Here is a 27,705-nt window from a genome sequence, read left to right as displayed (position 1 = left end):
TTTGGGGGACAAATATATCATTTTTGGGGAGACAAATTCATAAAATATGTATATTTTATAAAGAATTGTAACAAATTTTGGAGAACGAATATTTGGGTCCGCCCCAGAATATCATCTTATATATAATCTAGGTGTTCTCATGGGGTATGCTAGATGTTCTTCTAACCTTAGGTAGATATTATTACAAAAAAAGAAAAATGAATATCCACCTTGGACAAAGAGTACATACCGCATCTGAGAATTTCTTCAACGGTGGTCAATTAATTTTAGCATTAATTAACGTTCATTTCAACTGGAGAATATCTAGTTAGTTATAGTGGAAGAGTATTTTTGTTCCCTCAAACAGTGAAAAGACAAAAATACCCTTCAAGTATAACTAACCGTGATTTAAACTAAAGAGGATCTTGTTCCGGCATTGACTCAACTATAATTAATATTCACTTAATTTGAGAGGGGCATACAGGCACAACCGTGTTTCAAGTTTCACCCCAAGTATGTAATCTACATTCTGTCCCCAAAAAAAAAAAGTACGTAATCTAAATGGGATCAGGATTCATGGGCACTAAATCGCTTTCTAAATCTCATTTGTGAGATAACTCTGCTTGGTAAATTACATCTTTCTATCAACAAAAAAAATATAACATGCTGACTGTGAAAAGAGTAGAAAGAAAGAAAAGGGTAAACAGTCACGCTGAAATATCCTCAAGATCCATGGAATTTCAGGAACCATAACTTAGGAAAGATACAATTTCAAGATAATTGTTCTTGCTTTCCCCTGATCCCAACAACTTCCTACGTTGAAGTTCTAAAAAACATTTCTTTCTCACAGGTATTATTCAGCTCTCTAGTCTTAAATGAGAAGGGGGAGAAAGAAATTAAAAAGCTCATCTAATAGTAAGTCTGCTCAACATACATAGCCAAAAAGAAAGAAATAAAAATAAATATGCAAAACAGAAAGTACACATCCAAGGGCCAAGAGGCATGAGTTGACTCAGACTCTGGCTCAATAAGTATAGCCCTTGACAAACATTCCTTTCTTGGCTTCCTCATTTTCACCCTCAGCAGAGTATTTTCCAAGCTGAGCCAGGGAGTTTGCCTTTGCTCGCACTAAAAGTGCTCTCTGCGCAGCTTCAATGCTCTCAGGACGTCCTTGCCATGTCTTGAGCACAGAGTTCTGCAGTGCACGAGCATATGAGAAGGAAACATGCCATGGGTTGGGGCTTTGGTTCATGGCATTTAGGTTCAGGGTTGCTTCCGCTTCAGATTGTCCTCCTGACAAAAACTGAGAAGTAAACAGAAAAAGATCAGTTACACTTTTCAACTCTTCATCCGAAAATCGATGAGTTAGGTGAGGAAATCACATGCATGCATATCACAACTGGAAGACAAAAACCACATAAAATGTCAACAAGGCAAAGACTATTTTATAATCTTAATCTCAAGAAGAAAACCTTCTTATCCTACTATCTAGGACGCAAGGCTACTTTGCATTTTTCAAGACCATCTCAACCATGAATATCCATCCCTACTTGCAGTCAGATACAAGACTACTCTAAAACACTTTTGTGGCTGAGAATGGACTTAATTGGATCATCTATATATACACTTATTCCCTGAAAACAAAAATAAGATACTTGGCTATAACTATCAAAGGGGTATAGTTTAATTTATTATTACAGAAAGAGAGAAGAAATATAACTTTGAAACCATAGGGTCAAGGCATTCTTACCATGATTCCTGGAACTGCTGGAGGAACTCTCCTTTTAAGCATTGTGAGTGTATATTGGGCAATGGTCTGTGGAGAAGCCTTCTCTTTGTGTTCAGCCCCTGGGGTTACCATGCTGGGCTTAAGTAGGATTCCCTCAAACAATACATTGTTTTCAGCCAAGTAGTAGAACACTTCCGACCAGACCTTTTCTGCCACTTCAAGTGTCCTCTCAATTGGGTGGTCCCCGTCAAGAAGAATCTCAGGTTCGACAATTGGCACAAGACCATTGTCCTGCATATAAAATCAGAATAATGAAACGTAGAAAGAGTAAAAGAAAACAACGATAAAAGAAACAAATAATATACAATTTGGAAGAAAATGTCGGGAAAGAAAATCAGTCCTCTCTTTATCACTGTAAAAGGCATAGGCCATGGTATTCTTCAAACATTTGGATAAACCCAATTTAGGGCAACACTGGAGAAAAGTGAGGATGTTTCTAAATAACATTCCAAGCATGGAATGAAGCAAACTGACTTGACGATTAACAATCAAATGATGACATAAAGGGTCAACAGCCTCAATGATCGAACCTTCTTCCAATCTTTTAAAAGGCAACCAAAGATAATAAAGTTGATCCAATGTTCCTTATGAAAGTAGCAGGTTTGAATACAGTTGAATGTGAACTCTAGAAAAAATACGTATATATATACATCTTATTTCCAAACTAACGTCTACCAGGTTCCATTACAGTTGAATGTGACATCTAGAAAACATATGTCTATGTATATTTTTACATCTTATTTCCAAAGTCTGGCCAACATATAGAATTGCTTGTCACTTGACACATAATGGAAAATCAGTTTCACTGATATTTAATATATTGAGACTACCATGCACTGACCCACCCCACCATGTGCCAACAAAACCCCCCATTCCTAACTCTGCTAAACAAGGTTTACACGAATCCAAGCAAAAATAGTTCTTTAATCGTGAAGGCACACCTGAGAAATAGCAGCATAACGTGCAAGTCCCCATGCAGCTTCCTTGACAGCTAGAGCAGAAGGGCCACAAGGAATGCTAACAACTGTCCGCCTGGATATTTCAACAAGAAGATAATAAGAAGTACTTCTTCGCCACATTGAACCAAACAGAAAGTTTCATGCATGCTTCCTAAAGCAAAATTTCACAAAAAAAAAAAAGAAAAAAAAAGAAAAAAGAAGAAGAAGTATTGATTGACTTACCACTTAGCAAAACGAGCACCTTGCTTATAGTATTCAGCAGATCTTGAAGCCAATCCATCTAAGCCTTGGCACCAAGATTCATTGTTTGATCCTGGTAGGGGAACCAAACCCTGAAACCCAAGAAATCGAAAATGAGAACCAAAGAAACATTTTAATTACAACATACCATATTACTTAGAGCACTTAAGAAGAAATTTTAGTACATTCTATTGACATTATACCTTATCAACTTTAATGCCAGGAACGATCTTCTCGGCACGCAAGCAGTCCACAAACTTCTTCCCATCTGTAGTCGACTGGTACAGTGTTTCCTCAAAAAGAATGGCCCCAGAAATGTATTCACCCAGGCCAGGAGTGGTAAGCAAGAGTTGTCTGTAAGCCTGTCGGTTGGTCTCAGTGTTGTCCAACCCAATAGACGCTAGCCTTTTCCCACAGGTTGCATTGGATTCGTCAATGGCTAGGATCCCATGACCAGGAGACGCGATCGATTTCTACACCATAAAGAAAGGCACCAAAGGTAATCAAACAAAATAAACTATCATCACTGTCATTCTTTGTGTCAATAATTATTTCAAGTATCACTCATCTAAAAATAAATAAAGAAGTATTTCAAGTAACAGTTTTGGAAGTGATCTGAGCTTGAATCTGTAAACAAGCCGTTTAGAAGCAAGCACAGCGTCTTCATAAAGTGTTTTCAATATCTTTTTTTTTTTTTCGAAAAAAAAAGCTCTCCAACGTAAATAATTTGTATAAAAGCGATTAAGGGTGACTATAAGTAATCGATATGCAAATAAAACTTAAAATCAGTGGCACGATCGACAAGAGAAAAATAAAGCTTGTATTGAAAATCATTCACTCTCTTTTTCCTCCTAATCAATGGTTGTCAACCCAAGTTTAACCAATCAAGTAGAATTTCCCTTCCAATTTGACACCGAGGCTGAAATGGTTTTAAACAAAAGAAAATCTACACGAAAATTTCCATATCCCCTTGGATGGGGATGGGATTAACCTGAGCGTTCCAAAACCATACCCAAACCCAAAGGAGCAGAGAACAAGAAAAATAAAATACAAGACAGTGAGACTTTACCAAAAAAAAAAAAAATCATAAAGGTGGTGAACAAGAACGAATTTAGCCAGTCGAATAAATAAAACACGAACATAATTGTCCCTGACAGTAAAAAAAAAAAAGAGTGATAAGCTAAAATTAATCATAACCCAATAAAAGTGCGATTCAGACCGAAAGAATTCAATAATTAACAGCGATATATTCACAAAAATCAGATATGGATCCAGTAGCAAAGCATGCAAAACCAGAAACAGATGCCAGAAATTCAACGATTTAAAGCCAAAGGCCTACGAATAGGTGATTAGGAAAACAATATGACTCACAGCGGTTTGGACGAGTTCGTCGGTGTAAGCCTTGGCGCGGATCGGGACGGAGACTCGGCGAGTAGCCGATGATCCGTGGCGCTGAGTGAAGGGCTGCTGGCCGATCCACTGAGACGACGCCGCATTGAGTTTCGTGAAGCTCGTGCAGGCCATGGCTTCAGCGAGAGTGGAGCGAGATCGGTCGGGTCTGGTGTTGTTTTCCGAGAAAAAAAGGTTTCGCGGTTTGGTTTAAGCGGACTTTGTTTTCTTCTCTGTTTGGGTGGGTGGGTAGGTGGCTGGGTTGGTTATAACTTGTAACATGCGTGTGCAGGGGCGGAACAAGACACTGTTTTTCTCGAAGAGTCCGCTATAGGAATTGACGTGGCAATGCGACAGGTTACATGCGGCGTTACCAAACAGTCCTTACTAGAGTTCTAAAGTTGCCCTGTCAAATTACCATCCTAGCCTCTTCATCCGATTTTAATGCTTTAATCGATTGAATGATTATGCTTATATACTATAATATTATACAATTAATTGTACGTGCGAATTTTTCTTTCGTTATTAAAAAAATTGAATCGAATACGGAGATATGAGGAAGGGTGATTTCGTCCATGTACTAATCGATCATAGCATTATTATTATTCAGAAAGCATCAATCATAGCATTTAGATAGAGTCAAAGACGCCAAAGAAGTGCTAGGAATTCGGTCATGAGCCATCTCCCTCACCTAACATTAATTGATAATGGGTTGTTGCTAGCAAAAGACAATCTTCTTTGTGATTCACTCCTCGAGGATATTTTATATTGGATGAAGTAAAACAGCAAGCGACGTGCTTGTGTATCACGATCCTTTTATATTTGGATTCGGGGTGATGTTAAACATCATGCCGGGCGTAATGCACGCCCGGCTGATGTGATATTTTAAAATAATAAAATATAATGTTTTATTATTATAATTATTAAAAAAAAAAAAAAAAAAAAGTTGGGCATGCATGCATGCCCGCCAGCGTATTCTGTATCATCACCCTTGGATTCGAGCTCTTTTTTTTTTCTTTTTTTTTAATGATTTTTTTTTTAAAAAAAAAAGAAATTGTATTTTAAATAGTAATAATAATTACTATTGCCAGAGAGATTATATAAGATAACTTAATAAAAAATATATAACCATCGAGGCTCAAGATAGCCTAAAATAAGGTCGCTCTAGCTAAAGCCTAATACAAGGTCAGAGAGATGCCAGTCATAGATTCTAATAAAGAACTCTTATCAATCTCAAAATCGACGTGAGTGTATTCTCACGAACGGAGGCTTACTGATAAATGATAATCCCTTCTTAATTTTGCATGTGAGGAATAGCTTAGTTCAAACATAACGTACTTTTTACTTAACATTAACAAACACTCAAATTTCTTAACATGACGAAGACTGTTATTGAGTTACAATTAAAATCTAAATATAGTTAAAGACTAACATTGAGTTACAGTTAAAGTCTAATTATAATTAAAGACTATCACCTAATTAATATAATTAGTGTAAAAGTATATTTGTATCGAACATAATTTTCCTATAAATATGAGCATTATCACTTATAGAATAAGATCATAATGTAGCCTTAAAGTATTATTCTGTGTCTCTACTTATTATTTTCCCATTCATTGTATATTAGCACCTTTTGACTTTGAGATTATAATATTTTATTTGATGGATTTTAGATTTGTACTTTAAATATTTGTAAATCAAAACCTTTGTTAAATTTTATATTAAATAGATATTATTTATGTAAATATAACCATGGCCGGTCAACCTTTCCAATCATAGTCCTGGATTCGAAGCCCACGGCTGTGAATCTCTGCCTCTGGGCCTCTGGCCAGGAAGGAAACTTTAAGGCCGCCATGCACGCCCGCCACAAACGGACCTCTACCATTAATATTATTGGCCATTGCTGTAAGTTGAACTTCTATGGTCTTCTTCCTCTATGAATCTATGATTAACGTGGAGGTTGACAGACCATGGAAGTGTGAGTTTATTATTATTAAATTAAAAACTGGGATCTAAAATCAAACAACGCGCGCTAAAAAACAACGTTGTAACAATTTTTTATTTCTTACTAAAATAAAAATATGGTGCCATTTACATTATATATAACAAGCACTATACCTTACCCTTACGCAGTTGTTTACTGCATTGACTTACAGGGTGGGACCAAGGTTTTCGAGATTTCAGTAGGTCTGTAGGTGGTGAGCATGGAGAAAGAGCAATAGCTTTTCTTTTGTTTGCCACATGAACGCGTCCAGGAATTTACTATGAATAAGAAGAGAAAATAAGAAAAAAGAAGAGCAAAATACCCACAGCTTTTATTTTTATTTTTATGAGTCTGCGATTGTTGAAGGAGGACGAAGACTCAGCCTTTTTGATGTTTATGTTTTTCTTTTTCTTTTTTCTTTTTTTCCTCTCATTTAACCGTGTACTTATGAGTATAGTAAAATGGTCTAGTTTGGTTTTACAGCCCAAAGTGAGGGCAAAAGTGAAATAGAAATTGATAAAATAACATGTGGGGCGCATGTGACGGGTTAACCATTTGATTTAGCGAGTTTGAATGACGGAATGGGAGTTTTGAAAAGAAAATTGTAGTCTGATAGATCGGATAGTAAGGTTGGCAATTAATGAAAAGAAATTGACAATGCGTGGTAGTTGATAAGAAAAAAAAAAGGTAATTATTCCTAATTTTAACACGTTCAATTTATAAGGATTAAACTTTATGAATTTTTAAATTTATTTAATTTGGTTAAAAATGATCTTATAAATAATTTTCAGTTTTAATAGCCAATGAGTTAATTGAGTGAAGAACATAAATTTGCTATTGATAATCTTTTAAAAACTTTTTAAATAAATTATAATGAAAAAAATCCGCGCATAGCGTGGGGTATAAGCTTGGAGGGCATATCATTGCGACAAATGGAGTTTAATTATTCAAACAAGTGTCCTTATGAAAGGTTAAACGTGCATTTAAGTTGGTTAAATATGTTGAAAACGTGTGCGTTTAGTTATTTTCTAAAAACAACGTTTCATATCACACGCTTATGATAGAATTTTCGTTAATATATGACTCTTTAATTCAAAGACTTATAGATAAGTTTCCACTTCCTTATTCCTTCAATTCTTTCACCCCTCCTGCATCATAGATTTGGACATTCTTGAATTTTATGGAGGTTTCATCCTAAATGGTTGGCTTTGATAAATCTAGGAGATAACACAGCCTTGCAACTACTATACAATACCTATGGAAATTAATTAATGATGAAAATAAATAAAAATACGAAACCACACAAAAGATAAGAGAAAACAGTAGGTTATGAGACAGGTAGGTCTTTTATGGTTTGAGAGACTAAGAAAGGTGATTTTGTAAGTATTAAAATAGGTAGAAATACTTTTTGGGATTAGCTTAAAGAGAAAGAGACAAGAAAAAAAAAAAAAAAATGCATGGGAAGAGAGAGATGGATAAATAGGTGTGATGCTTTCACAAGGAAAGCATACAAGCCTTTTTTACTGAATGGATCGCCTCCCTTGTGCACATCTGCAAATTGAGAGGATGTGCTCTACTTGTAAAAGCATGACGAGAAAAACATCTCTGAATGCGGTCCTCAATTCTTTTGCTATTAGGGGAATCTCTCTCTAAGTATTCACAATGCTTTCTTAAATTTGAAAAGACAAAGTCACTTTATTAAATTTAAATAGCTACTTCTTAGAACTTATCAAATAACAAATTATCTATATTTTTTATTTTATTTTAATTAAATATTTTTATTTTTTAGTTTGAATGCCAACCACTTTAAATCGTCTGCAATGGTCGTTGAAATTATTGATAGAGTTCTTTGTGCATTTTTCTTTATTGAAATTATTAACTCTCTTGTAATTTTCTTTGAAATTATTAACGTTTGCACTTTTGTATGTGATACATTGCTATTTCGTTTTTCCTTTTCGGCTTTCAGACTTATTTGTCGCTCCAAGTCTATGACAGTTACTTGCAACTTCGCTGACCTACATATTTCAAAGAGGTTATGAGCTTCTTTGCTAACCCTTTTTCTTTTTTATTTCTTCCCCCCAAAAAAAGTCAAAACATTCTCACCAAAAAAAAAAAAATTCAAAATTTTGTCTCCTTTATATTACGTCAAAATATTTTTTTAAAAAAATCAGAAAAAGAAAAAAAAAAACCCTTAGATTAATATCCATCACATATATTGTTGCTCACTATCAAAGTAAATACCATACACAACCTAACTACGACAATTCTAACTTCATAAGATAAATGATTTTAGGGTGCTTTTACCAATACATTCATACTTTTGGAGCAAGTGTTATTAACACAAAATATTCAATATAATTATACTATTCATATCTCACGTATACATTCTGTAACACCAAACACCCTTCACGTGAATCGTATTTTTTAACTTCCTGATGTGGCCATGTGCGGAATTAAAAAAAAAAAAAAAAACCTTTAAGGTTAGAAAACGCACGCGGCACGCTTAACTCTCTTTCTTTCCACATTTTTAGACAAATCTCTATCTCTTTCCTCTTCCCTTTTCCGCTCACCGACGGCCGGCCACCAAAGACCACGGACGCCAAGCACGGTTGACGACGAGTGTAATACCCTGAAATTATTTCATATTTTGAATGAAATAATTTAAGCATAATTTGGCATTTGTTATTATGGATTTTAATTGGTGATTTTATTTTATGAGATCCGAATTTGCTAAGGAATAGATAATTATAGGTTTTGATTCCCTATACTATTAGCGGGTTTTATTTGTGATTTGGAGATTTACCTTAAAAACTACATTATGGTGAAGAAAGACAATTTTATAATATATAGGATTATACTTGGGACTTTTAGGGAACGGGATTTTTAAGAGGGGAGGACTTGGACACGTGAAAGATTGGCTTTCACATCAGGCTTGCTGCCTGCCACACCTTCACGTTGAAGGTGTAAGTGCAGCGTGTGTGCGTGAGGGAGAGAGAGAGAGAGCGGAGAGCCTGCTGCTGTCTCTTTCTATAAAAGCTTCGGTGCGTAACAGTCTAACAGAGAGAGCGAGAGGGAGAGGGGGACCGCTAGAAAGAGAGAAAGAAGAGAAAGAGAGGGGTTGTTTTCCCCTTGCCCAGACCAGACCCGAGAGAACGAGATTGAGAGAGAGGGCCGGAGTTAGAGAGAGAGAGAGAGAGATGAGCGTGAGTTAGAGAGAGAGACCCGAGAGTTGAGAGAGCTGAGATTGGGGGAAGAGAGGGGCGTACCGTGGTGGCTGGGTCACCGGCGACGTGCAGCAGTGGCTCTTCCGGCGACGTGGCAGCAAACCCGCAACCCAGAATCGTCACGTTAGGTAATCTCTAGAATTTCCTTAGTTTAATTTAAGGATTTCCTGTTGTGTTAGCTGAATTGCTAGGAGTTCTTGTGGCCAAATGGGGAGTGTTTCTGAGATGATTTTTCACTAGAATCGAAGATTATTTTGGGGTGTTTTATTTAGGAAAACCGAGTGTGTATTTTGTGTAAGGACTATTGTTTGTTGACAAGGTTCTATGGGTTTGATTTTGGGTGATTGTGGTTGATAAAGCTCGGAATCGGTTTGGGTGTTTTGTTAGATGATTTTTTATTTATTATTATATTTTTGGGTAAAGTCATTTAACCCTTTCAAACTACCACTCCTTCAATGACAATCTATTCCCAAAATTATCAATTACAACAATTTATCTCTCAAACTACCAAATCAATGACAATGTACTCCCCAATGATAGCAAAATGACGAAATTATCCCTATAGAATTTTCAATAGAACAAAAATACCCATAAAAAAAATAAAATAAAATAAAAAATTTTAGTATTTTTGTTTTTATTTTAGTAAGGATAATTTCGTCATTTTCTAACAATTGGGAGTATATTGTCATTGTTTTGGTAGTTTGGGGGGTAAATTGTCGCAATTGATAGTTTAGGGGGTAGATTGTTATTGAGGTGATAGTTTGAGGGGGTTAAGTGGACTTTATTTATTTATTTTTTTCATTTTGCCATTAGGGTGCCGAACTTGGCTTTTTTTTTTTTTTTTTTAATCTAACATGTCACCCAAAAACACAAGTACCGCGCCACATATCGCCTTGAAATCACATGCATTAGTCCATGTGTAAGGGTGATGTGGAACTTCATCAAAAAAACTAATTGAATTTTGATGAAAGTACTAAGTGGGTTTATTTGCTTACCATCCAACCATTTTTGACAATGGTCGGATGTTGATTATTTTAATTTTCTTATTTGATCCTGAGGCTTGTATACGTAGCAAAGAATAGGAATTGATTTATCGAGCCGTTATTTTTCTTATTCGTTGCTTTGATTTATGAAGGTAATATTAATTTCTGTTGCTTTGATTTATGAAGGTAATATTAATTTCTTTTTCTTTAATCATGTTGCAGAAAAAAAAAAAAAAAAAAAAAAAAAAAATTGAAAGTGAAATCACACCGACAAGAGCGGTTTTGGGAATATCCTTACAATTTCCAATTTGCTTTCACAAAAAAAATTATTTTCTATCAAGGAATGAACGGTTTTGGGAAAGGTTCAATTGGTAAGAAACTTTTCATTATGATTATTTAGAAATTCAGAAATCTTATATTTTTAATCTTTACTTGAGTTTCTATAATCATTCTGAACTTTCGGTTTCTTTAATTTTTTTTAATTTAATTCATTTCTCTTTTTTGATTCTAGAATGCTTCCAGAAAACGGTAGTTGTTTATGGCATGGATGAAGACGACAGTCGTTTTAGGCTTTTAAGTTGAATAGTCGCCGTACGCACCAAAAGATTATATTTTTAAAGCAGGTCAGGACATTAATCCTGAGGCAGCCTTGGAAAGAAAATGACGCTCCAGCTCCTTCATGCCACTCCACCCTCTCTAAGCTCACCCAATTCGCACATTTCACCAGTGCATGGCCTCGAGGCATGCTCAACTATGGCTGACCTCAAGCAATATCACTCCCAGCTCATCCGGCTTGGCCTCTCAGCCGACAACGATGCCATGGGCCGAATCATCAAGTTCTGTGCGATATCCAGAAATGGTGATATGGGTTATGCTCTCCAGGTCTTCGATACAATTCCCCACCCAGATGCATTCATTTTCAACACCATAATGAGAGGTTACTTGCAATGCCAATGCCCCAAAAATTGCATTCTCTTGTACTCGCGGATGTTGCAAGAATCTGTTGCACCCAATAGATATACCTTCCCTTCTGTTATAAGAGCTTGTAGCGACGATAATGCTATTGAAGAAGGGAAACAAGTCCATGCCCATGTTGTGAAATTCGGGTTTGAAGCGGATGGGTTTTCTCAGAACAATTTGATTTATATGTATGTGAATTTTCAGTCCTTGGACAAAGCAAGGAGGGTCTTTGATAAGATGCTTGTGCGGGATGTTGTGTCGTGGACCAGTTTGATTACTGGGTACTCGCAGTGGGGATTTGTTGATGAGGCTTTTGAAGTTTTTGAGCTGATGCCAGAGAGGAATTCTGTTTCTTGGAATGCCATGATTGCGGCATATGTCCAGAGCAATCGTTTTCATGAGGCGTTTGCTTTGTTTAATAGGATGTGTGGGGAAAAGGTTGTGTTGGATAAGTTTGTGGCGGCTAGTATGTTATCTGCTTGTACAGGGTTAGGAGCTTTAGAGCAAGGGAAGTGGATACATGGGTATATCGAGAAGAGTGGGATTGAATTGGACTCAAAGCTAGCAACAACTATTATCGACATGTATTGTAAATGTGGTTGCTTGGAGAAGGCTTTTGAAGTCTTTAATGGGTTGCTCCATAAAGGGACATCGTCATGGAATTGCATGATTGGGGGTCTAGCAACACATGGTAAAGGAGAGGCTGCCATTCAGCTCTTTAAGGAGATGGAGAAGGTGATGGTAGCTCCTGATAACATAACTTTTGTAAATCTCCTCAGTGCCTGTGCTCATTCAGGGTTAGTGGAGGAGGGACGCCATTACTTCCACCGCATGGTTGAAGTTCATGGCATTGAGCCCAGAATAGAACATTTTGGATGCATGGTTGATCTGCTTGGAAGAGCTGGAATGCTGGAGGAAGCAAGAAAGTTTATTGATGAGATGCCCGTGAGCCCCGATGCAGGTGTATTGGGTGCTCTTCTTGGAGCTTGTAAAATCCATGGAAACATCGAGTTGGGAGAGCAAATAGGGAGGAGAGTAATTGAACTAGAGCCTAACAACAGTGGGCGCTATGTGTTATTAGCTAATTTATATGCCAAGGCTGGCAGATGGGAAGATGTGGCTAATGTGAGGAAACTAATGAATGACAGGGGAGTGAAGAAGGCTCCTGGTTTTTCCATGATTGAATTGGAGGGTGTCCTCAATGAATTCATTGCGGGTGGAAGGGCTCATCCCCATGCTGCAGAGATTTATGCCAAAGTTGATGAGATGTTAGAACGCATAAAATCTATTGGCTATGTACCTGACAGTGATGGAGTACTGCATTATGATCTGGATGAGGAGGAGGAGCAAAAGGAGAACTCCTTGTTCTACCACAGTGAAAAACTAGCAATTGCCTTTGGCCTGTTGAAAGCCAAACCAGGACAAACTCTTCGGATCTCAAAGAACATGCGAGTCTGTAAAGATTGTCACCATGCAACTAAGCTCATCTCAAAGGCTTATGATTGTGAAATCATTGTCAGGGACAGAAATCGCTTCCACCATTTCAGAATGGGAGAGTGTTCTTGTAAAGATTACTGGTGACCATTGTGTCAATATGATCAATTAATTATATATAACTGAACACAAATCATGTTGGAATGTTGTTCCATTTCTCATACCAAACATCACGACATGGCACTTCCTTTTGGATCCGGATTTCCGGATTACTAGTAATTCGGAAAGTAAATGTAAAAAAACCTTTATGGGTTCGCACGCCTTAACAAGTTGGCGGACTGTTTGAGACTGGATCGGACAAATAGGTCATATGGCAAATGGGCCCATACATTTTTTCTTGCATTTGCTTCACAAATTGCTAATCATCTTATCAACAAAATTGTTGGAATTTCCATCCCTTCCAAAAACACACGCCTGGATGGCTGCATCTATCAGATTGGATTAGTACAACTTTGTGAAGGACTGGGACATCGAGTCAATCCTTCTTGGCTTTTGGGGTTCGAAGACCCACTGAGTCAACTCACCAAGTTTCTCGATTTTGTATTATTTATTCAGGGGTTCTTAGAAGAAATGTGAAAATAAAAAGTCAGAGCCAAAGGACCCACCCTTGCTTAAGGGAGCGTGGGAAACACGACCGTCAGAGACCTTCTACTTCGCCACCTAAGGCCCATAGATTTTGTTTTTCTAAATTCAGTGATAATTAATAAAATAAAAATGTTAAATTTTGGTTCGAGTAAAAACCCTAAAACGCGGGCGGGTTGAGTTAGAAGCTTTCTCACCCACTCGCGAGTCTCGACTCGCACAAATCGCCACCCCTTTGCCTTCCAAAACGTGCGTTTAGAGGTTGGGTTTTGGATGCCGGGAGATTTATCGGAAACGTAGCTGTCGATGGGAGAGTGGGCACCATCGATTTTGAACCCTAGCCGTCGATTTCGAGAGATGGGGCTCATGGATGGGTCTTTTAGAAAGATAACTTTGGGGTTTCAAAATTAAACCCCCAAGTTCATATGCTCACCGTTTTGCCCTCATATCAAAACAGTGAGTTTTGATTATATGTGTCCATAGTCGACGCATAGGATAAAAATTTGGGACTGAGCTGTCAACTTTGAAACAGCACGTTTAGTTTGGGACTGACGAGCGTTAAACATTTGGGGGAAAATGTAACAGTAAGAGTTAATTTGTTTTTTCGATTGACCCAATGAGTAAAAATTCAAGGAAAAAAAAAAGTTTATAGAGTTTTCTGTTTTGACGCGTTGACTCAGAGATTTATAAGATATTTATCAAAAAAAAAAAAAAAAACATTTTTAAGAGAGGCTCACTTGGTCTTTTGAAAATCAATGTCTTTTTTTTTTTAATCACTCTAAAGTTTTTTTATTAAATTATTGGTAACCATCTTCTTTTCTCTACTGAGTAAATAAGGCAAAAGTGATATATATTATTTTGGTTGCATTACCCCCACAAGCACTATTTGCTACTTATAAAATATTATAAGATTTATCTAAAATTAGCTTGTAGAAAATTTTGAAAGATATATGTTTTAATAAAAAGAAGTTAGGTAGTGTTCACAATCAAAGCAAAAAAGTAAACACTTCCGTTGTATATATTATTCCATGATTACTTATATATATGTGTGTGTGCGCATGTTTGTTTTTACTCTATGATTGTTTATTTTTTATTTATCAATGATTCAACAGTTGGCGCTTATAATTTTAAAATTTAGGTTCTTAAATCACAATGTTAAAATTAAAAACTATTTATTTAAAAGAAAATAAGTTAACATTTCAAAAAGTAATAAACCGTTGGATTTTAATAACGAAACTTCAAATCTTAAAGGGTTGCTAAATAATATCATGCTAAATTGTATTTATTAGATTTTTAATTTGGCCTATACAATAGTAAAGTTCTGGCTCCCCCACTTATGTAGCAATGAATCATCATGCACATCATTCCAAACCTTAAAAAGTCTTTTTTTTTTTTTAATTTTTTTTTTAATTTATCTTGATTATGGAGAAAGGGAATCTATGTCTTATGTAAATAGAAAACAAAATCCAAAAGATAAAAAAAAAAAAAAAAAAAAAGGTTGTAACTTTACTTTATACCCCTGAACTACCACACAATTTGACATACTCCCCATACTTTAGAATCTTTTAATTTGGACCATTGAACTTTCAATTACAGTCAATTTGAACCCTTTCATTTTAAAGGTTAAAAGCGAGACAAAGACGTTTATACTCATATTTTATTTTTTTATAAAATTTTAAATTTACCCATAATTTCAAATTTAAAATTTTAAAAAATATTAAAAAAAAATCACAAGGTGTCCCATGGTTTGGCCACCTTGTGACCCTTTTTTTTTCAAATTTTTTTTCTTTTTTTTTTTAATAAAAAGAAAATTGAAGGGCAATTTTGTCTTTTTAGGGGTTTTAACGGCAAAAATTGATGGAGGGGGTAAATTAACTGCAATTGAAAGTTTATGAGTCCAATTTGAGATATTTTAAAGTTTGAAGGTATGTCAAATCGCATAATAATGCATGGATCTAAAGTGAAGTAAAAAAAAAAAAAAAAGGGAGGCATTGAAAGTAAAAGTTGAGGCAATCCCACAGTATTCCTTTTACTTACGTGGAAAACTTCATGGCCAAGTTAGCAACCTATATATAAATGAGAAACCCACCCAAAGGAAGAACGTACTCGGCAGTTTTGACTGCAGAAGACATAGGGCACTGGCAACGTACGCCCTCTCTCGCACCAGACGCCCTTACTGATACTATCAAAGCGTTCAGAGCCAACGAAAGTGTTCGCTGAAATTCCTGAGTGAAAAAGTGAGACAACATGGGCGTGTCTTTCAAGGTTGCAAAGGCGGGTACGAGGTACCGGCCGAAGCTGCTTCAGATTGAGTACAAGGACGATGAGGACGGCCCTGTCTCTGAGTCTCATCAGAGTGCTGACGAGGTATATATATATATATATAGATGTATATATCGACCTTTTTTGTATTTTGTTAATCTTAGCGGGTTCTTTATCTCAGTATTGAGTTAGAGTTTTTGTGGGGTTTTATGTGACATTTTCGTTTGGTTGTTTTTGTTGATTAATTGGAGAGTTTTTGTTTTTGTGAAATGGGCCAACATTGTTGCTTTTCATTTGTGCATATTTGCATAGTTCAAGTGAAATGGTTCATTGGGTTTTTTTCTTGTTTCTTTCTTGGTTTACTATCTCTTTCTACTTGTTTTATTTGCTAGGCATTATATGTTGCATGTTTTTTTTTTTTTTTTGTGGGGGGGAGGTGTTGGGGTGGTGGAGAATAGGCGACTGATTGCTACTGCCTACACAGAGTGGCTTTTATTTAGTTGATTATGTGTTGGGGATTAGTTTAAAGTGCTCTCTTTAGTTATTTTAAGCATACCGTTAATTACATTTCTATGCATGCTATGTATGGTTTGGTTTGAAGAGGAGTTCATTAGCAAGATTCAAGTGGTCTTGGTCTTCCTTAAATATACTCCTAGTTTCTCTTAAGATGCTCTCAAGAGAGTGGTTTAGTTGAGGAGGAGATTTTGAGGAAGGTCACGGTGACTACTGATTTGGAGAGGGTTATGCTTTTGGAGGAGGTGAGTTGGAGGCAAAAATCAAGGGCACCGTGGTTGAGGGAGACAAATGCACTAAGTTTTTCCATCGAGTGGCGAATTATAAAGAAGGAGAAGGGACAATTCCATTTAGCAACTGGTGGTTAATAACATAGCTTGTTCATATCAGTTAGTGATCAGAGATCACATTGTGCAGTTATACGACAACATGGTCACTGAGCGGTTTAGTTGGCACCCCAAGTTGGTTGGTCTCTCGCTCGACTCCACTGGGGGTAGGAGGCCAATTGGTTGGAGAGACCCTTTGAGGTGGTGAAAGCCCTTAATGGTGACAAGACCCTGGGTCCTGATGGTTTTAATACTAGTTTTTTCCAAACTTGCTAGGAGGTGCTTAAAGCAAACAACATGAATGAATGTCTTCCAGGATTTTCATACTAGAGGTACGCCCAAGGGCCGTTGATATCAAGATGTTTTGACCTATTAGCTTAGTGGGTGAAGTGTATAAGATTGTAGCCAAAGGCTAATTGGTTGAAATTGGTTGTGAAGAATATCATTTCTAAGCCTTAGAACCTGTTCATCAAGGGCAGGCAGATTCTAGACTCAGTTCTCATTGCCAATCAGTTCTATGTAAGTTGGATATTGAAAAGGCTTTTGACCATATCAATTAGGACAGACTTTGTTGAATTCGTTCTAAGAGAGGGTTGTTAGATGTTAGATCTTACTATAAGGTTCTTAAAGCCGCATTTTCCAGGAAGCATGTCTTGCTGGTATCTAAAAATATCAACTCATATCGTCATTTATCAATATGTTGGTATCTTAAAACATCATTTTTCTATACATTAATGTGCATTTTCAGTTTCATCTTTGTTAAAGCATGCCTTGTTGTCAGTTGGAATGTTATTAAATATTTCCAAGTAAATCTTCTTCCATTTTTTACTCTTCAGCATCTACAAGGTCAAAACTTTAGAACTTCAATAGTTAATAACCTGTTGCAAAGATGAATCTTTTAATTCTGAGATGAAAGAGTATTGGGAATGGTTCCATTGTTCTGCATATAATGATAGTTGGGGCAATATGTGGAGCACTGCACTTTAGTACAGGCATCACTTTCTTGGTTCATTGGGCTTCTATAGTTTCATGGGACTCAGAGAATATCAGATTTATGTTCAACTAGTTAAACTTTTAATTCATTTCTCCTGAATTGCTGATTGCAGAACATAGTTTGTTATCAATTATTGTCTAAATTTTTTATACTGCTATACCCTGGACAAGTATGTGACATGGTGGTTTATTTGTAGATACCTTATCTGGTATTGGAGGTGATGTATAGCTTGGCTGTTTTGGTGTAGGGTAAAATTTCTGGGGCAGGATCTAAGGTTGCTGAGCCTTCAAATTCATTGAACAAACCTGCACTGCACTCATTTTATGAAGGTAGTGCATAGCACTTTTATTATGTAATAATGATGGGCCTAGAAGCTCTTCATGTTTGACAGTTTGTGTTCGTGTAGATCTTGAAGTGTCATTTTCACTGAATTTATTCCAAAATGGCTTTTCTATTGGAAAAGCTGCTGAGGTTAGCAATCATAAGAATAGAAATTTTTTCAGAAGTTCTATTTTTCGTCATTTATTGCACGGTAATGTCATATGTTACTTTCGGCGACTCTTAGCATGATCTCTAATGTGTTGCAGTTGTTCAATGATGAACCAAAGCAATTGCACCCTTATGATAGGGCATCGGAGACTCTTTTCTCTGTAAGTTTGTTCATTATAAATATAATTTGATTTCTATAATTATGTTGGCGACCTGGACTTTTGTTTATAACTTGCTTTAACAAATCCTTTAGTTATCTCTATAACCACTGGCCTATTATCTCATTAGATGCAAATTAATAGGATCTTATATGTGATGATTGAGCCAATTTATATGAGTCATGCTACACTTACTCTCACTTCTTTACACCTATTTTTCCACACTCATAGGTTGCTTTTAAAATCACAATTGGATTAAAATCCAATAAAGATCCATCTCATATTCAATGGTGGTTTTAAAAGCCACCTATGGGTGTGAAAAAATCGTATAAAGAAGTGGGAGTAAGTGCAGTATTATTCAATATATATACTTGTCAAGAGGAAGTCCCATATTGGTCAGGTGTGGACCTATGTACTCCTTGGTCCTCTCCACCTATTAGCTTATGCTTCTGTTTTAGATGCTTTAACAATATTCATTGATTCACTTAGCCAATTAATGATGAAATTGTGCATAGTCATTGAGTTCTTGCCTCAAGCTCAATTAGTATAATACAAATACATGCATGAGCAAAATGGTGATAGTTTCTGCAACATTAAGTGTTGTGTTTTAGATCGTGTTTTTAATTAATGTTTTCATAGTTCTATTTAAATAAATGCATTGTTACAAAATAGTAAAATGTTGTTACAGTTACAAGATAAATCCCCTAAAAGTAAAATGAATTAATTTGTTCAATGATCATCATTGAGCAACGACAATGATGATCTAGCAGTTGTCTTTGGTTCAGCTATTGAATCATCTAGAAACCCTGTCTTTCTCGTGAATGTTGTGTGCCGATATATTTGCCCATCAGGCCTACATTTGCAAGAAGATGGAGAGGCAACATTGTTCTCCTTTGTTTTAATAAATAATATATTTGTATGCAAGCATCGCCAAATGTTTAATTCTTCCAGAAGTTGCATGACTTATGTACTTTTCTTATCTTTAATAGGTAATATATGTATATTCATATTTCATGGGTGTATGTGCATCCATTTCCCTCTCTTATTTAACCCAACATGTCACATTCTAACTTCTAGGTTTGTTTTCTTTGTGTCATTTTACTTTTGCTGCTTGCTGTGCTGAAGTTTCTTAGATTGTGCCTCTTTTTGTGCATTTGGAGCTTTATTTTAAGGTTTAAACCTTTGGAATTTTATCAATCAGTAGACATGTACAGGCACCTTGGTTTTCTTAAATGCAAAAGCTTTTGAAGATTTTTGGAGTGCATGACCAAACGAACAGTAATGTTCTAAAGCCACCTTTTCTCATTTCCAACTAGATATTTGATTCAAGCATGCATATCATAAGTGCTGACATGTTAAAAAAAATAGAACCCTGCATTCATCTCTTACTCTTAGACACCACTTACATATAAGAGAGAGGAAAAGGAAAAACAAAGAGGAAAGATTAGACAACTTCCTTGGCTCAAGAAAACCTTGAGAGTTTTTCCATCTTACATACCACATCTCCTTAACTTACAATGCTGGGTAGGCAATTCTTCTTCTTCTTCTTCTTTTCTCTCTCCTATATTTTTCTTCTTTCTTCTTCTTCTTCTTTTTTCTCTCTCCTATTTTTTTCTTTCATATTTTTCCTTCCCTTGCTATCACCCTCAAACTTTTTTGATAAATAATTCAATATTGTTGAAAAGTGCAGTGGAACGCAAACCTAATACATATGAAGTATACAAGTGAACCCCCTAATTAGGAGAAAAAAATGGACAAAAGTTCAAAAAATATGCAAAACTAGAAACATGCAAGCTATGATGGGCTGATATCCAAATATATAAAGTATGCATGTACAACAAAGTACATTCAAACAAATGCAGAGCCATGTTGTCACATTCTTGTGTTTACCTATGGTGGCTGGGTTTTCCTTTTCTAACTACTTTGTCCATGCTTAGAGTGTAAAGACCAAGGGAAAAGCGGTAGTCACATCTGCGCTGTCACCCCAAAGAGAGTTGGAGCTTTTTTAGAATCATTTATAAAGCCAAGTTTTACCTAGTAAGTAAGCAATATGAGACTTAGCAGCCATGAGTGTTTTTATAAACCATCCACTCTATATGGGCTTATCTTCCCAATATAAGACTAAGGTGTTATAAACTCCCCCAGTCCCCCTAAACTCCTGACGTCCTCATCAAGGCCACATCATGCAGTGTTGACAGGTTCACATGACATTACTAGGTGGCTTTAATGCCATTTGTAATGTTTCGGAGAAAAACGCTAGCCATGTCCAAAATGACCAGACAATTTGAATCTTTCCTATAATCACTTGAAGTGTTGACAGGACCACATAACATTACTAGGTGGCTTTAATGCCATTTGTAATGTTTCGGAGAAAAATGCTAGCCACGTCCAAAATGACCAGTCAATTTGAATCTTTCCTATAATCACTTATAAAGTTCAGTTTCACCGAGTAAGTAAGCAATGTGAAACTTAGCAAACATGAGTCTCTTTATAAACCACCCACTTTATATGGGCTACTCATCTTCCCAAGATAGGACCGTGATGTTATACATAGGAAATCTACTTTTTTAGCCTGTTCAATCTTGCTTGTGTAGTTGCTTAAAATCCATCTAGGATTCTTTTGTCTGTTTTGTTTTGTAAGAAGTGGCATATTTCTTGTATAAAGATACTTTATTGAAAAACATCCGAAAGATAGGAAGATCAAGTTCGATAATTCAGTTGTTCCTTTTGATGATTATAGTCCTATCGTCTCTTCCAACATATGGCAAAGATATTCTCATCCCAAATTTGCATGTTAGGCTCGAAACTAATTTATATACATTTGATATTCTGAAGATATACTGATATCAGAAATTTGAATGCTGGAATGGACGATATTAAGTGTTTGATATGCATTCAACTTCTTTTTCCTATGCATTTGGTCTTTCAATTATTACTAATTCTTACGGCATTTCATTGGTTTAGATAAGTGAGCTGCAGATTTTTTATGGTCTATTGCTAACCCATTGTCCTTTTCATTTTTGTTATTTGCACTAGGCAATTGAGTACGGTTGGTTACCTGGAGATCTTTTTGATAATATACCCAGCAAATTTGTGAATGGAGCACTCTTGTGTGAGGTGAGGTAACGCTATAAATATGTTTATATGTACATAATTTGCCTTGTGGCATTCCTGTAGTGATGCACGTAACACTATAAGAAGTAGAAGGTTTCTTGAAGAATGGACGTAGGTACCACCAATTTCTATCATGTATAAGGCTTTAAATTGTCAATTCAAATATCAGGATTATTGTTTGTATCTCTTCCATGCTTCCTCACGTCTGAAAGTATTTTTAAGTGTTAATACCCTGGTTGATTTAAAGAGGAAAATGAAGAGGATAGAGTTCAAATTTATCAGATTTAGTAATTGGGTTATGTAGACAAAGAAAGAGAATAATATACAATAACTATGTCTCTAACTAAATGCTCGAATTTTCTTAAAGATGTATTCTTCAGTGACTAATAGATTATTAATTGGAAATATTGCGCCTCCTTTACAATAATTAGTATTGATTGTTATGAACACTGAACAATTTATTTCATTGAAATTCTCTACATGTCTATTACAGGATAAGAGATTATTCATCTTGTATGATATGTGATGTGAATCAGCTAATTTTGCATCAGATATGAATTGCACTGAAATGATACCTCTTCCATTGAGATGCGCAAACCCTTCTCGAGAGATTTCATATAATGTTGTAGTGTTTGATTTCAATCTATAACAATATGTGTCAACCATTAGGCATGGTTTATTTGCAGATTCAAGATTATCGTATTTCATTGCCCCAAAAAGGAGGTACTGCTGCTTCAGTGGAGAACTCTCCAATTGTTCATAAAGTGCTCCTACGTATGCGTACGGAGAATGTGGTTAAGGAAATCTCCTTGATCTCAGATGATTCTTGGACCTATGCAGACTTATTGGTCAGTAAGCTATACTAGTGAACATTAAGCTAGCTTCTTGGTTTTCATCTCTAGCATATTGCTCTGATCCTATATCCTACCCCTTATTCTTGTTTCAGGAAATTGAGTCCCGCATCCTTAAGGCTTTGCATCCTGATCTACTACTGAACCCACAGCCATTGCAGGACAGATATTGTGGAGAACTCCTGAGAAAGAAGGTAGTAGTTGTGCTAATATCTAAAAACTTGCGGAGAAGTTACTGATTTACGTTAGACTTATCATGGGAGTCCATTACCCACTATTGTTACATGCAGTACATTTTTTGTGTTTATGAAAAAAAATTCAAAATTTTATACTTAAACCTCTGAATTATAAGGAGTAGGGAATGATTCCAGATTGGCAAAATTTGTTGCTTATTTTTTTATTTATTTTTTGCATAAAATGATTGTACCACTAATTAAATTTTCAATTGACATTCTCATTGTCTATAATTTTTGTTCTTCTCAGTTAGTATTCAATTCTGGGTTATTCCCTGCACTGAGTAGTCCCCATCCCAATTTCAAATTTTGGTTCCAATGGGGAGATTAATCAAATCTTTTTCAGTATAAATGATTTTATATCCACGAAATGTTGCTTTTGGCAGCTCGACTTGGGAATTGCATGGAGCTGGAAAAGGGGAAAGCCGAGTGAGAAGACAGCGAGTAATACAACATTCAGCAATTCATATCATATGATCCAAATTTCAGGTAGTTGTGCTATCCAGAATTCTAGCTCTCAATTTGGCCTAGAATATCAAGACAGAGGAGTTACATCTTTGCAGCATAAGATTTTGAGTTCTAATCTTAATCCACAAGAAAACAATGTTGTAGTAGAGAAAACGTCCCCATCCAATCCTTTGATGATGGACAATCAATTAGCAGATGGTTGTAAACAATCTGTTTTGACAACTCTGACAACATCCAATTTTGTACCCAAACAACATTATAGTTACTGTAACAGTGATCCAACAAAATCCATTTCATTGGTTTCTGGTGAAAAGAGAAGATGTGAAACAGAAGCACCTCAAGAACATATTGCTAAGAAGCCCAAGAAAGGGCATGTAGACTTCTCTCAACAGCAACTTCCTGGAAGCCAAGCTGAAAGCAGTCTTGCACCTGAACAACAGTGGAAGAACAAGCTGTTACATCAGCAAATTGTGGCTAAAAAACTTTTAGGTGAAAAATTTCAAGACAAATCACGTCCTTTTCTGTTAGTAAACAGTTCTCAGTCGGTTCTTAAAGATACTTCAATGCTCCCTTACACTGTGAAACAAAAGACCACTGAAACTGGTTTCTGTGGTTCAGATGCTAGGAAGACAAATGATAGCTGCTTTCTCATGGACAGGAGAATTAGTCAATCTAATAATCAGCAATCAGAGCAGCAACCACTATCACCATTGTTGAGAGACAATACCCCTCCTACCTACTCATTGTGGAGTCGCATTGCTCATCCAGTTAACAAAAGTTTGAGAAATGGAAGTGCTACTCTGAAGAGCGAATCTTTTCGGAATCCACAGGTTTCAACTGTGAAACAAAAGACCGCTGAAACTGGTTTCTGTGGTTCAGATGCTAGGAAGACAAATGATAGCTGTTTTCTCATGGATAGGAGAATTAGTCAATCTAATAATCAGCAATTAGAACAGCAACCACTATCACCATTGTTGAGAGACATTACCCCTCCTACCTACTCATTGTGGAGTCGCATTGCTCATCCAGTTAACAAAAGTTTGAGAAATAGAAATGCTATTCTGAAGAGCGAATCTTTTCGGAATCCACAGGTCACAACTGTGAAACAAAAGACCGTTGAATCTGGTTTCTTTGGTTCAGATGCTAGGAAGACAAATGATAGCTGCTTTCTCATGGATAGGAGAATTAGTCAATCTAATAATCAGCAATTAGAACAGCAACCACTATCACCATTGTTGAGAGACAATACCCCTCCTACCTACTCATTGTGGAGTCGCATTGCTCATCCGGTTAACGAAAGTTTGAGAAATGGAAGTGCTACTCAGAAAAGCGAATCTTTTTGGAATCCACAGGTTACAACTGGTGTAAAAAGTGCAACTATAAGTTCTCAACACAATGACTCTGTAAAGGCAACTATAAATTCTCAACACAATGATTCCTTGGCAAGAGAGGCATCTGTACCTACAAAGCGGAAAATGAACTCTCAGATCAAAGGCTCGAATATGAAAGTAGTTGGTTCTTTTGCTAGCATGAGCACTTCAAATGCAGCCAATGGAAACAGCCTTCCAGTTGGAAATATTCGTCTAGACAAGCCTTCAGAAACTGAAGTTAACTCTGTTCTTAAGAGGTTGGTGAAGATTGAAGAGTTGACTCAATGGTATAGTGATAATTATTTTGATATCTGTTGCACTACAGATACTTATCTTTTGTTATCTTAATGGTTATGATGTCCAACATCACACTTTCATTAGGTATGGACTGAATAAAAAGAAGCAAAGAAAACCATTTTCCCATACAACTTCTCTGGTTCCTTTTCACCCTTTAAGTTCTGAGGATAACAGGAGGCTTAATGTCTGTAAGACTAGAACATTGACGTTTGTACATCATGTCTATGAAGGTAAGGAAGTGTTTCCTGTTTTGATTTTGTTTGGTGTTCTTTTTTTTTCCCCCTTTTTTTTCCTCTCAGGTCTTATGATCCTTCTTTTGCTGAGTAATTCCCAGGAAATGAAATTCCCATGGTTGATAGAGAGGGTCAGATCACACTGGTCATATCGGAGAAGCTTAATGAGGGAATATTAGAAGCTTGTATTCATTATGGAGTTGAAAAAGAAATTGGTTCTTTTGCTATCCCTCTCCTTTTCTCTGGCAGTGTGAGTTCACCCTTTTCCTTCATTGAAAAGGTTTTCCTTTCTGATAAATGATTGCGTGGCATCCCCATGGATTTTATAGCAAGTCTAAACCCCTTCCATTAAGCACGTGGAATCTTTATGATTTTCTAATCTCAATAGTTTTACTAATGATTAACAGATATTGTGAATAACTATTGATGTGTTTGCTATTTTCTTTGTTTGGACAAATATTTTCAGTTTTGCTGACTTCAGTTAATCTATTTTCAATTTTAAGAATTAATATTTGATATCATTACCGTTTTTCTTTCGCAATTCTGGATTCTTCGTTTTAACATGATATTCCCTGTAATTGCAACTCTGTCATGCAGCAACATAACAATGTCAATATATTTATGAGGTTACTCTATATAAATCAAGAGAAAAGGATGCAGGAAAAGGAAGTGGAAATGATATTCATTGATGCAAACAAATTAATCTAAACTTTTAAAAATTTTTTTTTTGGTAAGTTACACATTTACCGGGTGGGTTTTTGAATCCAGAACCACACTTCCCCCTCTTTTTTACAGGAAAGGAGGTGCCAGTAAAGCTAGAGCTCATTGGCATGTGAACTTTGATCTTGGCATGCGATTTTAACGGAATCAGACTTTATCTGTTTTATGAAAAAAATTTTGTCTATCCACCCTATTTTCCATTATGGAAAGAGTTCTCTTGCAACTAAGAAGAAAAAGGGGGAAATAGCCATTTTCATTTTAGAATCTTAATGCTGTATGATTTGTTGCAGAAAGTGTCATTTTCTTTTGGTGCTGCATTGGAACTAATGTCACAGGACTTTTCTGGCAGGATTTACATTGCCCATTTCACAGTTTGTGATATGAATAATTTAATTGAACTGATTGTTCTGATATTTGGTATTTGCATTTGGCAGCATTCTGCGGACATTTTTGCTTCTCAGTTCATGTCATTGGTAGGTTAATTTAATTAGTTTTGATGTAGAAAGTTTTTTGGTTCATGTAAACACTATGTTTTATTATATTTTTTTTTAAAAAATTGTTCTTCTATAGATGGCGGACGAAGGATACCGCATGGATAGTCGTGTAGAACCTTCACCTCTTAAAGCTCGTGATGACTCGAGCACTCCTCAGTCAGGTGTTATAACTGATGCTGCTAAAACAACTGGGACGGTTGAACTTCATCATCCAACTTTGAAATCTGGGCTATCACCTTGCATGTTTAATCCGACGACTAACAGCTTGCCAGCCCATAATGCCACACAATTACCATCACAGAACATTCTCTCTAGAGGCGACTTGCTCCCCACTGGAAACATTCAGTCAGCTTTTTCCAATCCCCAACTTGGCGTTGCTACCCCCATCAGCCCTGCGCAATGTCTGGAGATTTTCAGTAAATGTGCCCATTTGCAGTTGCAGATGCAGCAAGGACTAAGGCAACCGAAAGTTATGCAAAGGGAGATGTTAGTGGGAGGATTGGGAGTGGCTGCAAGTGGACTTGGTGTGATCCAACCAGGTGGTGGAATCCAGGGGCTTGGAAATAGTAATGTTAGTCCCTTCAGCAATATGGTAGGCACAGGGGGCTCAGCACCTATGTTAATGGGAGGACATAATCCTTGGATTGGCAGTGGGAGTCAATTTAACAATCTTGGCAGCAACATATCAAGTTCAAGTGAAAGTAAGCAGCTTCTTGGTTTGATTTCTAATAATCCAGTTGCAGATATGGCAAAGCTGAGGACAGCAGAAGACCAAGGGGGAGCTTTGATCAGTGGAGTTCCAATCCAGAGAAATGCTAGCAGGATGCCAATGCATACATTAAACCTTCCAGGCTCGGCACGTAACTTGAACAACCAGCAGCAGCCACAGCAACAACTAAATGAGCGACTACATATGCTGCAGCTGCAGGAGGAAATGAAACCATTTCTCCATCCTCCAGCAATGACTGGTTTAACTGTTAATGTGGGTTTGCCTTCGAGCCAAGATACCCTGCAAAAATCTTATGTGCAACCTCTAATGAGCCCACAGCAACTGAGCCCCAGATTGGCATTTGTGCAGATGAACTCCAATAATATGATGGGCAGTCCTGAAAATCCGGACCTGAGCTCTCGGATGCATAGAAAACATAGGTGGTGTAATTAGTCAGGGTTAGTATAAATAATATATACAAAAGATGGGTAGGTAAACTAGGTATAGTCTTTTTGTTTCAAGACCAAAAACAGTTTCACTGTTCTTATGTTAATTTTTTTTTTTTTTTTTTGTGTAAATTCTTATGTTAAATATTAGGTATAGTCTTTTTGTTTCAAGAGCAAAAACAGTTTCACTGTTCTTATGTTATGTTTTTTTTTTTTTTTTTTTTGGTAAATTCTTATGTTAAATATTAGTTTGGCTAGCTCAGGGAAACAAGTTTGGCTAGGAAGTTGGAACTGATTGTACCGGCCTTGCTGCTCAATGGCCAAAGTTTTTAGATTGAAAAAGGATAAAAATCATTCAGCTGTACCCCTTTTTGGCATTTAGTTGAACACGCCTTTTTTGGGAACAAGATCCTCGTTAATTCATTTGAACTGAATATTATAATAT

The 27,705-nt window shown here is 36.3% G+C and overlaps 3 protein-coding genes across 4 annotated transcripts; 2 read left to right on the top strand and 1 right to left on the bottom strand.

Moving 5' to 3' along the window:
- Positions 1-697: 697 nt before the first annotated feature.
- On the bottom strand, positions 698-4,614 carry LOC132183948 (fructose-bisphosphate aldolase 3, chloroplastic). The gene is made up of 6 exons (XM_059597422.1): positions 4,339-4,614; positions 3,171-3,440; positions 2,950-3,059; positions 2,710-2,800; positions 1,730-1,999; positions 698-1,282 (listed from the first exon to the last, which is right to left on the bottom strand). Exons 1-6 carry the CDS (start codon positions 4,489-4,491, stop codon positions 1,004-1,006), a joined length of 1,173 nt encoding a protein of 390 aa, XP_059453405.1. The 5' UTR covers positions 4,492-4,614; the 3' UTR covers positions 698-1,003.
- Positions 4,615-9,223: 4,609 nt separating this feature from the next.
- LOC132164292 (pentatricopeptide repeat-containing protein At5g66520-like) lies at positions 9,224-13,339 on the top strand. Of its 2 annotated transcripts, none has more exons than XM_059574781.1 (2): positions 9,224-9,692; positions 11,059-13,339. In XM_059574781.1, exon 2 carries the CDS (start codon positions 11,208-11,210, stop codon positions 13,086-13,088), a length of 1,881 nt encoding a protein of 626 aa, XP_059430764.1. In that variant the 5' UTR covers positions 9,224-9,692; positions 11,059-11,207; the 3' UTR covers positions 13,089-13,339. The 2 variants fall into 2 exon arrangements, with proteins under 2 accessions (XP_059430764.1, XP_059430772.1); XM_059574789.1 differs by lacking the exon at positions 9,224-9,692 and adding an exon at positions 10,786-10,918.
- A 2,450-nt stretch (positions 13,340-15,789) lies between these two features.
- Positions 15,790-27,329, top strand: LOC132166957 (protein PHYTOCHROME-DEPENDENT LATE-FLOWERING-like). Its single transcript, XM_059577822.1, has 12 exons — positions 15,790-15,950; positions 17,926-18,007; positions 18,085-18,149; positions 18,266-18,328; positions 21,362-21,442; positions 22,126-22,287; positions 22,386-22,484; positions 22,910-24,648; positions 24,743-24,888; positions 24,993-25,141; positions 26,046-26,084; positions 26,182-27,329. Exons 1-12 carry the CDS (start codon positions 15,831-15,833, stop codon positions 27,265-27,267), a joined length of 3,831 nt encoding a protein of 1,276 aa, XP_059433805.1. The 5' UTR covers positions 15,790-15,830; the 3' UTR covers positions 27,268-27,329.
- Positions 27,330-27,705: the final 376 nt, after the last annotated feature.

The sequence above is a fragment of the Corylus avellana genome, chromosome ca1 (genome assembly GCF_901000735.1).
Source record: "Corylus avellana chromosome ca1, CavTom2PMs-1.0".
Classification (NCBI taxonomy): Eukaryota; Viridiplantae; Streptophyta; class Magnoliopsida; order Fagales; family Betulaceae; genus Corylus; species Corylus avellana.
This window is presented reverse-complemented; position numbering and strand designations above follow the sequence as displayed.

Coding starts and splice junctions, on each gene's coding strand:
- LOC132183948 (XM_059597422.1), bottom strand. CDS start 4,491: ATGGCCTGCACGAGCTTCACGAAACTCAATGCGGCGTCGTCTCAGTGG. Junction 2,801..2,949: donor GGTGCTCGTTTTGCTAAGTG/GTAAGTCAATCA, acceptor TGAAATATCCAG/GCGGACAGTTGTTAGCATTC. Junction 1,283..1,729: donor CAGCAGTTCCAGGAATCATG/GTAAGAATGCCT, acceptor TTTACTTCTCAG/TTTTTGTCAGGAGGACAATC.
- LOC132164292 (XM_059574781.1), top strand. CDS start 11,208: ATGACGCTCCAGCTCCTTCATGCCACTCCACCCTCTCTAAGCTCACCC.
- LOC132166957 (XM_059577822.1), top strand. CDS start 15,831: ATGGGCGTGTCTTTCAAGGTTGCAAAGGCGGGTACGAGGTACCGGCCG. Junction 18,008..18,084: donor ACTGCACTCATTTTATGAAG/GTAGTGCATAGC, acceptor GTGTTCGTGTAG/ATCTTGAAGTGTCATTTTCA. Junction 22,288..22,385: donor GGACCTATGCAGACTTATTG/GTCAGTAAGCTA, acceptor TTCTTGTTTCAG/GAAATTGAGTCCCGCATCCT.